This window comes from Chelonoidis abingdonii, chromosome 11 (genome assembly GCF_003597395.2).
Source record: "Chelonoidis abingdonii isolate Lonesome George chromosome 11, CheloAbing_2.0, whole genome shotgun sequence".
Lineage (NCBI taxonomy): Eukaryota > Metazoa > Chordata > Testudines > Testudinidae > Chelonoidis > Chelonoidis abingdonii.
In genome coordinates, this window is record NC_133779.1 from 51,015,155 (window position 1) to 51,028,603 (window position 13,449).

The 13,449-nt window shown below is 54.0% G+C and overlaps 1 protein-coding gene across 1 annotated transcript; it reads left to right on the forward strand.

Moving 5' to 3' along the window:
• Positions 1-537: 537 nt before the first annotated feature.
• Positions 538-12,367, forward strand: ANXA9 (annexin A9). Its single transcript, XM_075070479.1, is given in 13 exon segments — positions 538-804; positions 1,609-1,729; positions 1,797-1,891; positions 4,316-4,429; positions 5,240-5,330; positions 6,104-6,183; positions 6,558-6,617; positions 7,086-7,200; positions 8,105-8,200; positions 8,804-8,893; positions 9,522-9,580; positions 9,897-10,019; positions 10,416-12,367. Coding segments are annotated over 13 exon segments (1,182 nt in total). The 5' UTR covers positions 538-729; the 3' UTR covers positions 10,479-12,367.
• The last annotated feature ends 1,082 nt before the right edge of the window (positions 12,368-13,449 follow it).

Genomic DNA, 13,449 nt, shown 5'->3' on the forward strand with positions numbered 1-13,449 from the left:
GGAGCACGTGCAGCCCCCAATGCCGCGATCCCCAAGGCAACGCTCCCCCAGGCGTGCTGTGAAAGGCTCTCCCGTGCAAGGCTTCCAGCGTACACCCCGCACCCCCTGCACCAGGCTCCCCGCAGACCCGATTAGAATCTCAGCTCCCCGCTCGCAATAGACTAAACAAGTTAGTTCTGCCTGGCGGCTCGCTGGGCCGCGGTCACGAGCAAGCGCTGCCGGGAGATGGAGGCAGGAGCCGGAGAAGGAGGCCATCTCCGGGCTGGTGGCAAAGGCTCCAGCTCCGTGCCAAAGGCCAGGCTGGGAGAGACAACCTGCAAAAGGCTTGGGGGGCATCTCAGACTTTCCTCCCAAGATGTTTGAGTTAAAAAGCAACCCGAAGCCTCGAAACAATCCGAATAAAAGCCCCCGTGGTTCTCAGGTCCCCTTGGCGCCTGTCCAAGGCCTAGGCTCTTCCAGCCTATGTCACAGACTGCGCCTTCCCATCCCCTAGCCGGGTGCGGTTTGAGAAAGAGAGGCTGGCGAGGGGGCCTGGAGAGCAAGGGGTTTGGGGCTGGCTGGTGCTGAGTGCTGAGAACTAGCCCTCCTACCCCAATCGGATCAGGCCTGAGGAAATCGGTCTGTCAAAGGCAGCTGTTTTGGGATGCTGGGGGGACAGTTAAGTCTCCCTGGGGGGGGCCTCACCCCTCCCTCTGCCTTTCAGAGCTGTCTGCTGGCAAAGACGACGCAATGCTCCTGGGGGATGGGATGGACAGACGTTCCCTCACCCACGAGATTCTCAGTCAACTGCCTCTGGCCCAGCAGGTGAGTGGTGCCACGGAGCGTGGGAGGAGGGGGGCACCATAGGCATCCCTGCCCTGGGCATCGTGGGGCATGGATGGAAAGGTGTTTCAGGGGGTCTCTGCAGGCATCATGGGTATTTTAAGGATAGTCTTGGGCACCAAGGTGAGCGTTTCAGCCTAGCAAGTGGGGTGGCGATTTGGGGATCACCCGGAGCACTGTGAGGGGGTGATTTGGGGGCACTCGCAGCACCAAAGTGAGTGATTTGGGTTTCCATTGGGTTAACCCCAGTGATAGCCAGCAGCATGGAGTCCCACAGGTATCCCCCACTAATATCAAGTAGCAGGGAGTCCCACAGGTTACCCTCAATAATCGCAGAAGTCCCATAAATTAATCCTAGTAATCCCCAGTGACAGTGAGTTCCACAGGTTAAATCATTTCCAGTAGTAGTGAATTCTATGAGTTAACTCTGATAATAATATCTAGGGGCAGGTAGTCCCACAGGCTATCCTCAGTAATATCCAACTGCAGTCAGTCCCACAGATTAACTCCAGTACTATCCAATGGCAGTGGGTCCCCCAGGTTAAACTGAGCAATATCCAGTTGCAGGGAGTTCCATGAATTAACTTCAATAATAACCCGGGGCAGTGAGGCCCCACAAGCTAATCATGTTAATATCTAGCAGCAGTGAATCCCCTGGGTTAACCCCACCAATATCCCGTGACAGGGAATCCCACAGGCTCACCTCAACAATGTCACACAGCAGCAAGTTCCATATATGCGTTTCAATAACAACTACCCGCTTAACCTTCTCTACTCTTACCATAGACAACAGCCTGGGGGACGCTGGGCACCATCAAATCCTACCTGGGCTTTGACGCGGAGAGTGATCTTCAGCATCTCGTGGAGGCCATCGCAGGCAATGATAATGCAATCCCACCATAGAGGGGTGCGGGGAGGGGATCCCAGCAGCTAGCTGAATATTCACACCCAGTTTTCCTGCCCCCTTGCTACAGGTGCTGACCATGGGGCCATCCTGGATGTGCTGACCAATCGGACCAATGCCCAGAGGCAGCAGATCACCAAGATGTTCCAGGCCCTCACCAAGCAGGTGATGGGAAGGGCCCTGGGGGGTGCTGGGCTGGGCTGTCAGCAGCAGCGATGCTGTCTGTCTAGGGCTGGTTTCAGGCACTGGAGTCTGTCTGCCCTGCAGAGACATGCCCTAGTGCACAAGGTGGGGCCGTGTGCCGGGCATTTGGCAATGCACCAGCCATGCAGAAGACACAGCAGCCGCTCAGCAGGCTCCTTTCTGTGTCCCCCTGCTCCTTTGGGTTCAACCTCCCACCCCATCATATTAATAACCCAACACAGCCTGGTTGCCTCTACGCTGCACAACGGGCCACTGCAATTCTCACTGTGACTGCTCTGATCCTCCTATGGCCATAGCCCAGGCCCCAGCACTTGCGCCAATGGAGAATCTCCATTAGCTGTGAGCAGTATAGGGCTGTCATAAACAGATAGCTAAGGGTTAATGTTTCTTTTACCTGTAAAGGGTTAACAAAGGGAACCAAACACCTGACCAGAGGACCAATCAGGAAACCGGATTTTTCAAAGTGAGGGAGGGAACTTCTGGTGTGTTTTTCTTTGTTCTGCCTGTTTGTTTTCTCTCGGCTATGAGGGAAGAGCTTTTTTTTTCTATCTCCAGCTTCTTATCTACCCTTCTGTTCCCAAGTTGTGAGTACAAAGGGAAAAGCATAGGTTTATATTGTATTTGTATTACATGGTGTGGATTGCTCCCCCTTCAGGAATGTTTAAATTGGTTATCTTTTTGGAATAGGCTGATTATTCATATTTTCTTTTAAGCAATAGCCCTGTGTTATGTCATCTTGATGCAGTGATCATGTCATGTGTTTTTTTTCCCAGGTCTCGCCTGTGATCGGTGTCTTTTATTTGTTCCTTCTGCCTCTAGTTCTCGTGCGTTCTGCGATTAGGGCATCTTGGGCAGTTGGTTCCTGTTTTCTTTGTGTTTGGGTGCCCTCTGGTGGTTATTGTCTGAATGCTGGCTCTCCTTTGTCTCCTGCGGTTCTGCCCCCCCCCCCCCCCTCCCCCCCCCATAGCAACTCGTTTTTCTTCTCTTGCTACTCTTTGGATATGTAAAATTAACCAAAACAAAGCCCACTTTATTTTACGCGTGTGTTTGCTGGTACTTATTCCCAATTGGATTTATTGCTTAACCAATAGACCCTAATGTCCCTTAATCGTCTTGCTTAATATGCAAGCTCCAAAGCGCAGAAAAAAAAGATTTCTCTCTGGCTACTTTTAAACCCAAACCTTTCTTCTCTGCAAAAAGCCCTCAGAGAAAAAGAAAAGCAATATTCCTACTGGCTTCTGGATCTATCTTTCCCACGTCGCTGCCACCATGTAATAAGCCTCTGTCCCAAATCTGGACCTTAGCGTCCAAAATTCTGGGCTTAGCATGAACCTTCCAAGCTTATACCAGCTTGGAATCTTATTCGCTGCCACCAATCAGATTCTGAGTACCTGATAAACTCTCTGGTCTCCCCAAACCTTTCCCTGGGGACCCCCAAGGACTCAGATGTCCTGAGCCTCCAACAAAGGAAATAACCCACTTCCCTTCTGCTCTTTACTTTTCCTTCCCAGATTTTCCACCCTGGGTACTAGGAGATTTCCCTGCATCAATCCCTTGAACACAAAACAGAGAGGACGATTTACCTTCCCCCCCCTTTCTTCTCCCCGTCCCAGTCTTTCCCTGAGAGGGACAGTACTCCTGCACAGAGATCTATCCCCTTTGCTTAACAGGAAAAGAAATCCAACAAGTTGTAAAAAGGAAAGCTCTTCCCTCATAGCCGAGAGAAAACAAAAGGCAGAACAAGACCAAACACACCAGAAGTTCCCTCTCTCACTTTGAAAAATCCAGTTTCCTGATTGGTCCTCTGGTCAGGTGTTTGGTTCCCTTTGTTAACCCTTTACAGGTAAAAGAAACATTAACCCTTAGCTATCTGTTTATGACAAGGGCATATGACACATTACCAAATTCTCTCCACTAGGGGACAGCAGTGCACCTGGAGACACTGGCCACCTCAATGCAACCCTTTTCCTTTCTCCAGAGGCTTCCATCTGAAACTCTATGCAAGTAATATTTATTAACCTTTGCAGCTCCCCTGTATGGGAGCCCTTACTCTCGTCGCTTAACAAATGGGGAAACTGAGGCTGTGCTGAGGTTACACAACAAGTCAGTGGCAGAACTGTGAATACAGTCCAGGAATCCTGACTTGGTGTCTCTTGCTCTACCCACTGGGTCACACACTCTCCCAGAATCCAGGAGTCCTGGCTAGTTTCATGCTCCAACTGCTAGACCAGCTCACTTGGGGTGATCATTCGTAGGGTCCCAAGGAAGGGAGCAGCCAGAGGGTCCCCCAAATGCATGAAGCCTCCTGTCTCAGGGGAGTTGGGGCCTGGAGCTAGGCCGCTGCTTGGCCTCAGCTGCTCTGACCGTTCCGGGGCTCTCTTCCAGGACCTGCTGAAATCCATGGAAGCGGCTCTGTCTGGAAACCTGGAGCGGGTCATCATGGGGCTGCTGAAGCCTCTGGCTCAGTATGACGCTCACGAGCTGAGGGTGGCCATGCAGGTACGGCCTGGGGATGCAGCTCCCCCTTGGGAGGCCGCTGGGGTGCATGTAGCCCTGCTCCCGACTCTGTGCCCAGTTGCGTCCAGCAGCGAGGGGCCTACCAGAGAGATTATAAACACAGGTGGAAAATACCCAGAGGAGTTTCGACAAATTCATCTGGTCAGTGGGAGGGGTCCGAGGAGCAGGAAGAGTTGGGAGGGGGCAGTGAGTGAGGGGCTTTCAAAGGGGATATAGCAGCAGGAGAGCTCAAGGGGGTTTTGGACTGGCCAAGTCAAGGCGTTGGGATGTGATATTATCATATATGATGTCTATTGTGGTAGAGGCCCCATGGCACCGGGCGCTGCAGACACACAGAGGGAGACAGCCCCTGCCCCAAGCAGCTCACAGTCAGAACAGACCAGACAAAGAATTGGAGGGGAAACTGAGGCACTGTGAGCAGAAAGGACTTGCCCAAGCTCACCCAGCTAGTCCATGGGCATAGAACCCAGGTATCCTGCCACTCTGGGGTGACACCTTGGAGGGAGGTCCGAGAAGAGCAGCACAGACAAGGAGGGTGGCAGGAGCTGTACGGAGAGGTTAGAAGGGGGATGTGATAACAAGTGGCAAATGCCGTCCCCGTCCCGAGGACTAGCTTGCCACAAAGCAGCGTCACTGCTCACAGGGCTGCCCATCCCTGCTCCTGGCTCAGTGCTTCCCCTTCGGGCTGGCTCTATCCGCCCCCTATTCCTATGCAGCCGGCAGCAGGCTCATCCTCATCCCTTAGCTGTGCCAGCCACTCCTGTACCCACTCTGTGCCCTTTGCTTTCACAGGGCATGGGCACTGACGAAGATGCTTTGATTGAAATTCTCTCCACTCGATCCAACCAACAGCTCAGAGAAAGCCTGGCCTTTTACCAGCAAGGTAAAAGTGGGGGCGGGGAAGGCCAGGGACTGTGAGGGGAGCCCCAAGTTAGCACTGTCTGAGCTCGGGAGGAAGGGCTCTGTTACCCTGAGGACATTTGGAACCATGTGTGTCTGGAGCCAGCTTGGATTCTTTTTCTTGGGAAATTTCGATGAAAATGGGGGAAGGGGAAAATCATTTTGTCATCTATCAGCCAGGCTCCTTGCTTGGACTACATCTCCCATGAGGCACCATGCTCTCCCCTTTTGGTGGTGCATCATGGGACTCACTAGCCTTGATGCATCATGGGAAATGTAGTCCAGCCAGGGAGCCTAGCCCAAGAGAGGAACATAGGGAGCATGAGGCACCTGGACTACAACTCCCGTGAGGCATTGCAATAATTGAAAGAGTTCAGTTTGGGGGCATTCTGCTTTTCAATGAAAAATGAACCTTTTCTGTGGGGGAGCAGATCTGTCTTGTGATTATTATTTTTTTAGTCAAAACCCCAATTTTCTGCTAAAAAACAGTTTCAATGACAAATTTTGGACCAGTCCTATGTGGTCGCACATGAAGGTAGGTTTCTGTCCCCACACTCCAAGGCTGGAGTATATATACAGGCTTCTGTGGCTAGCCTACTGAGGGTGGTCCTTTAACTCAAGCTGAAGAAGTCGCTGCTTTTAGCTCCAGAGGTCTCTTGGTTTGATCCCTGCACCTGTTCTAGCTGGCAGTGGTGTTACCCATGCAAGCCACTGAGCTGAATTCCCCTTTAACCAGGGTGATTTCTCTGTCTCCAGATTTTAAAGCAGACCCTGAAAAGGACATAGCCTTGGAAACCAGCGGTTGGTTCAAGGAAATTCTCCTGGCGCTAGCAAAGGTAAAACTTTGCCTGGTTCCTTTTCTGCATGACCTGAATGGGCATGTACACTGGGGACCACTGCTCAGCCACAGGAAACAGCAGAGCAAGAGTGTGGGGGGGCGAGCCCTCACCCATCTACTTTACCATCTCCAACACTCCCATCGCTCAGCATTTGTGGGCATCATGGTACATACAGCTACTGGCAAACAGACAAGCTTCTACCCAGCTTGAGACCCAGCTTTGTTTCTGTTATTTACCACACAGCCACCCAAGGTCCTCTAGTGGCTGAATGCTGTAACTGCGAGCAGACATACTGTTATGTGGGTTGTGGGGTGAGGGACACCACCTCTGACCATGTCACAAATCTGTCTCTCCGGCCTTCTACCCTACAGGGGAAGCGCGAGCACTACACCGGGATCATCGACTATGCCCTGATACAGCAGGATGCTGAGGTGAGCCTGGGGATGTGCCCGAGTTGGGAGTGGGGACGAGAGTTGTTGAAATCCTACTGCTGGACTGATTCCCTACTTCATAGGGTCCCCATGGATCCTGCTCAGTTACCCTACAGAGCTGCCTTGGGGAGGGGTTGCTTTGCTGCCTCCAGTGGCAGCAGTCAGTACTGCACCTTGCTGTACCCCGGCCACATGCCGCTGTAGTGGCATGATAGGCGCCAATGGGCGGCTGCCCCTGCCCGTTGCACCTGTTCATCCCTGTGTTGCTGGATCACATGCCCCCTGTGTGCCTCAGGGCCAAGCTTCCCCAGTGAAGCCAAGCTCAGTGCACCTCTGCTCAGAGCTGCCTCATGGCTCTGGAATAGGTGCCCCCGGTGCCATCTTGCTGCATCCCAGAACACAGTGGGGTTAATTCCAGGCTAATGGGGAAGCCCCCTTGGGGGGAGCCACTTCTCGCAGCACCCGCAGCCCGTCACCGCTCTCCTCCTCCTTCTAGGCTCTTGCGGAGCCAGGAGCGAGGGGGCCAGTGAGAGGACGTGGATAAGCATCTTCACGCAGCGAAGCCCCGAGCATCTCAGCAGAGGCAAGGCCCGGGCACCCTGCTGCAGGGAGCCCCTGGCATCGCACACAGCTGGGAGCTAGCAGAGGGAGTCGGGGCACTTCTCTCTCTGTGTCCATGTGGCCCGACCCAGGGGTGCCCCTGGAAATTGAATCATAGAATCATAGAATCTCAGAGTTGGAAGGGACCTCTGGAGGTATCTAGACCAACCCTCTGCTCAAAGCAGGACCAATCCCCAACTAAATCAATGGACTCCTGGAAGCAGGGTGCAGCTGGGCAGGGCCAGCCCCACAGTAGCAGAGGAGAAGCAGCAGTGGCCACCTCACTGTCCACTCAGGTGTGGACCTGCGGCCCCCCTGTCATGACAAGGATGCTGGTCGGGCCAAGTCTGAGTGAGCGGTGTCATGATCTGATGCATGGGGTCTGACTGCTGCTTAGGTCTGACCCGTGGTCAGTGGGGTGGCCAGCACTGCGCCTCCTTCCCACCACCGTGGGGCTGGCTTCTGCCCCATGGCTCCCCATTGGAGGGCTTCCCAGCCTCCAGCGGCCCTTGTCCCCTCTGCTCTGCCCTCAGGACTCGCTCAGCAACAGCCTGAAGACCTGCTCCAAGCAAAGAACGCTGTAGTGGGTACCTGCCCGGGAGAGCCAGCCAGGACGGGGGTGGCAGGCACATACCATGTGAAATGTCTGGAGGCGTCCTGGCCCCAGGGTAGATGTGGTCATGTTGGCAGCACCGTATTTTACCCATGTCACTCGTTTCACTCTGCAGGGAGGGAATAAGCCCTACCTGTAAGAGTGCAGTGTGGCTGTATATGCAGCATGTCCCTGTCCCAGGAGCGCTTTGCTGATACAGAGTCCCGGGCTGGCCCCCCGGCAAAGTGCGCCACATGCAGGCCAGGACTAACTCTCCCCTCTCCAACTCCGGTAGTGTTCGGTCAGTACCGGAAATCCCACGGGCTGGAGGTGGAAGAGACCATCTGCAAGCGCTTCCAGGGAGATGGCCAGGTGGCCATGCTGGCCCTAGGTAAGCACTCAACCAGGCTGCGGCTGAGTCCCCTGAACCTGAGAGCGCCATCAGCCTAGTGCGGTCCAGAGAGGCAGAATGGCCCAGGGGTTAATGTGCCAGCTGGGGACTTGTGCTCTGCTAGAGACTCCCAGGGTGACCTTAGGCTAGTCGCTCTGTGCCTCAGTTTCCCACAGGGGACCATAGCATTTAACTGCCTCACAGCGGGTTGGGAGGATCGATCCACTAAAGCCTGGGAGGTGCTTAGGGATGGCAGCCGGAGAAGTAGAAGAGAACATTTAGTGGGAGTCGCTATTGCAAATTCCCTGTTTTCTGATGATGTCACCCACTGGGTGAGGGCCCCATTTTTAAAGAACTAATCCCTAGTGAATGGACGGGGTACACATGGTGGAGACGTGAGTAGTGGGTGGAGGGCGTGGCATGCGGCCATCAGAAGGAGGAAGCATGGATGGTTATAAGGACCCTGCTTGACTCACTCTATAATGCTCAGTTGATTCACATAGGTTATACGTTCTGTGGGACAGGGACTGCTTTTGGACAGCACCTTGCGCAATGGGGGCCTGGGCCAAGCTACTTGTTTGTTTATTAACCCGTTCTAAACAGACCCTGCAGCGTCAAGCGGGAGAACCAGGCTCTGGGCTGCATTTGAGGCCCAGAAGAACATGAGCACGAGCATGTGCGTGGGCACAAAGGGTTCTGGGCTCAATAGGTGACTCAGGGCTGGCACCGAGCTGCCTGGCCTTAAGAGACAAGATGAGCAATCGCTGCCCCTGGGGCACTGGGACAAATGCCACCTGCTTGCTAAGGAACACTGCCGTCCGCTGGCCCCTCCGTGTCAGCGCAGTTCCTAGCAGGCTGGCACTTGCCTCGCAGACGCCAGCTGCAGCGTTGTCTCCAGCGAGCCCCCTGGGCCAGCAGCCTGTGCTGAGTGGCTGAGCATTGAAGGGGTCGTGGGGGTTGAAGCACGCTGGGAACGGGGCAGTGTGGTGCTGGCCCGACACTTGGGAGGGTGGGGGGAGAATAGAGGACATCAGTACTAAACCCAATCGTGGCTCTGTATCAGTTCTGTAGTCCCTTAGGATGTGATAGGTGACATCATGCTGCAAGGCAACAGCAGCGAACCCCAGGGCAGAGACTCCTACTCTAACAACCTCCACCCCCGTCATGTCAGCTATGGGAGAATCTCCAGGCGCTGTGTACAGTGCAGGGCTTATGACACACAGTGGAGCAGTTCTGATTCCACCCAGCAAAGGGCAGTGGTGCCCCGTGCATGCCAGCCAGCATGTGCCACGGTTTGAACCCTGAGCCCCTCTCTTTTCAGCCTCGGTGTGCAGGAACACCCCGCGCTACTTCACCGAGAGGCTGCACAACGCCATGAAGGTGAGTTGCCTTCAACCTGCGCCAGTGCATCGGCAGCATATGGGCCCAGCCTCCTTTTGAGGCAGCCTGGCAGTGATGTTCAGGCTGCAGGGGGTTCTCTGAATGCCACAAGGGTCAGGCAGGGTCTTTAGCCAGTGAGACAGGGGCCGATGCTGCATTAGCTCAGTCTGCTAGCCGGGGGCAGATACTGGGCTGTATGGACTAACAGGGATATAGCGACCCCTGCCTCTGGAACTTGGGGCTCCACTTCCCCTCTATTAGCAGCTGGAATTTCTCCATCTCCCAGCCTGAGCATGCACCTCCCCTCCCCCCACAGGGCCCCGGCACCGATGTCAAAGTCCTGACCCGCATCCTGATCTCCTGCAGTGAAACCGACCTGCTGAGCATCCGCTCTGAGTTCAGGAAGCGCCATGGGAAATCTCTGTACTCCTGTCTCCAGGTCAGCATGCTGCGCGCCCCCCCCCACCCCCCGGGGGGCAGAGACAGACCCAACAACAGCATGGCCTAGAACCCAGGGGCACAGAGCCATTAGAGAAGCCCCCCCCCCCTGCTGTGGGCCTGACTCCCAGATTCTCTGCTCTACCCACTACACCCCACCTCCCTCCCAGCACCAGATCTAGAACCCAGGAGGCCTGGCTCCCAGCCCCTTGCTGAGTGAGAGCAAGACCCAAGCCTGCTCCTTGGAGTCAAGCCTAGAATCCGGGCCCTCCACCACTAACTTTCCTCTTCTAACCACTAGACCGTGCTGCTTTCTTCCAGCGCTTAGGCTGGAGAGGAGGAGCGCTTCCCCCACCCTTGGGAAATGTCTCATTGCTCTCTCCTTTCCTTGCTCCAGGTGGAGACGAGAGGCGATTACCAGGCAGCGCTGCTAGCCTTGTGCAGGGCGGAAGACCTGTAGGGCGGCTGCGACCTTTGGCCCATTGGCCTGCAGAAAACGGTGGGAAGCAGTGCACCGGGGAGGGAGGGAAGCATGAGTCCACCCCATGGCATGGGGTTCATTCCTCTGCCGTTTTATCATGGAAACAGCCGCAAGCTGCACTCAGCAGGGTGCATCTATGCTGCAGTTGGGGCATGTGATCGCATACCCGAGCCTTGAATAACAAGAGCAGGTGTGGGTGGCTGCCCGGGCAAGCCCTGCCCTCCCAGGACCCTGGATACTTGAGTGGCCTCCACCCATGCAGTGCTTCAATAGGTGCGGGCATCACGGCTGTTGTTAGTGGAGCGAGCTGGCTATATCCCCTCTGCATGCTCTGCAGTCACACCTCCCCATGGCAGGGGAGACCATTTTTTCAATCAAGGCTGGAGGTTTTGCTAAAAGCTCTGCCCTAGGAATTGTTTTGGGGCAGGGTTCTGGCCTAGATGATCACAATGGTCTGTTCTGGCCTTGGACTCTAGGAATACCTGGACGTGCAGCCGTCCTGGGGCTGAGAAATCAGCAGTTCTGCCACTTCTTGTGATATTATTGAAGTCCCAGCTCCAGGAGTCATGTGATTCTGGGGGCCCGTTGGCTTGCATTTTCAAAACAGGCTTTGTCCACAGGGGAAAGTTTTCCAGTATCAGCTTAAAATGTGATTTGTTTTTTAACCCAATATAGTTATACTGGTATAACCTCCTCCATGGACACGCCTATCCTGGCGCAAGAGGGCCATTTAGCTATGTCACCTGGGAAGGGGTTTAAGTGAAATCCACCCCCTCCCGTTCTACTAAGATAAGAAGGGCCACACTCAGGGTTACCCCAGTATTTCTCTCTCTGGCTAATTCTCATACCTAGCTCTGCTACTGCGCTTTTCTTCAGCAGAGCGCAAAGTGCTTTCTAACAGAGAGCCGTGTTCCTATCCCCATTTTACAGATGGGGTAACTGAGGCACAGAGCAGGCAGTGACTTGCCCAAGGTCAGCCAGCAGGCCAGAGCTGCCATGTCCTCCCAGTCTAGCGCTCCAGCTGCTAAAACACTGCTGTGTAGACACACTCTCATTTTTTAGCCCTTGGGCTTGAGAATGTGACCTGAGGAAAACCCTCAAGGTTCAGAAACCGGAGCCTGGGGAACCGGGCGCCAGACTCCAAATTTATTATTTTTGAACAATCATCTCATGATTTTTTTAGCCAAGCTTGTGATCTTTACTGGCCTGATACCTGGTGTTTGATTCCTTGACTTTGGCAACAGAGAGTCGGGAAAATTGAATCTCTGGCCTGGCCACTATTAAAATTTCTACCTTCATAACTGTCAATCAGGAGGTGATTTGTTTTAACCAGTCTAGTCAGACCAATGGGTCAAATCGTACCGTGTATACCAGCGTGAAAGCCCCTTATGCTGGTGTGGCTGATTCCCCTTCTCATATAGGACTAGTTATACTGGCATAATGCACTGCTCTCCTCCTATAACTGCACCCCACTAGGGCCAGGCCTACCCTATAGATCAGTGGCTTTCCAGACAACTGCACCCCTTTGAGGAGTCTGGTTTGTCTTGTGTATCCCCAAGTTTCAGCTCACTTGTGCTTACAAAAATCAAACCTCAAAATACAGGTGTGTCACAGCCACACCATTGCTGCCCAGTTGCTCAGTTTCCCCTTTTGACCATATCATTCTAGCAAATGCATGGACTGGTGTATAAATATTGTACTTACATTTCAGTGTGAGCCTTGGCTGAAGCCAGAGCCTCAGGCAGCAGGGCTGAAGCATGCAGTTCAGCTTTGCGGGTCCCCCTGTGATGCGGGGCCCCGGGCAGTTACCCCACTTCCCCTCCCCACAATGCTGGCCCTGCACATGCAATCCCTCTAAACCCATCCCATGACCCTCCTAGGGGCTGAAACCCACAGGCTGAGGATGAGAGGGACAGCTCAGTCGTTTGAGTATTGGCCTGCTAAACCCAGGGTTGTGAGCTCAATCCTTGAGGGGGCCATTTACGGATCTGAGGCAAAAAAATAGTTGGGGATTGGTCCTGCTTTGAGTAGGGGGTTGGACTTAGATACCTCCTGAGGTCCCTTCCAACCCTGATATTCTATGAAGCTAGATGAGTTGAGTACCCCCTGGAAGTCCTCTGCTATAGACTTCTGCCAACATATAGATGAGCGCTGCCCTTTAAGGCCAGGGCTACCCTGACCTCAGCTGGTATAGCTATGGTGGGGGGCAGCAGCATGATCCCCAAGCTACAGTGCTGTACCCCCACTGTAGATGCAGTTCTACCAGCATTGCTATTTCACTGAGCAGGCAGGAAAAGTGCAGTTGTGCCAGTGTAAGCATGCTTTGCTGTTCTATCACTGTAACAGGGCCCCGGCTGCAGGGTGGGGTTTGCTGCTTTAATTATACCAGGCTATAGTTCAAAGTGGTACAACTTTCTAGCAGAACCACATGTGCATGTCTGGCCCCACTCGCAGTGGTACAGACTCCGAGTGCCTGGGTGGTGCTGTTATCCCTCTTGCATGGATGGGGAGCCGGCGCCCAGAAACGCAATGTGATTGGCCCAAGGCCAGCTGCGGGGGCTGGGGGTTCTGGTAGGACTGAATGCTGCTAGAATCGAGCGCTCGCCTTGTTCGTTTCCTGGAAAGAAGCTGATGGGAGGCCCTGCGGCTCTGCTGAACTGAATCACTCCGCCAAAGTGAAACAAGCATCATTTAAACAAATAAATGATGAAACCCTTGGTTATGGAAAGAATGAAGCAGCCATCTCTTTTAATTTTCTCAGCCCAGAGGTGGCATGATGCAGGGTGACCAAGGATCCAGTGGCAGAACCAGGAAGAGAACCCAGGAGTCCTGACTCCCAGGCCTTCTCTACACTCCTCTCTAGAGTTGGAAATGCAACCCAGGCGTCCTACCTCCCGGTCCAGGGGTCAGTTGCTCAGTGACACCTGAAACAGTCCACTGTTGCTGCAGC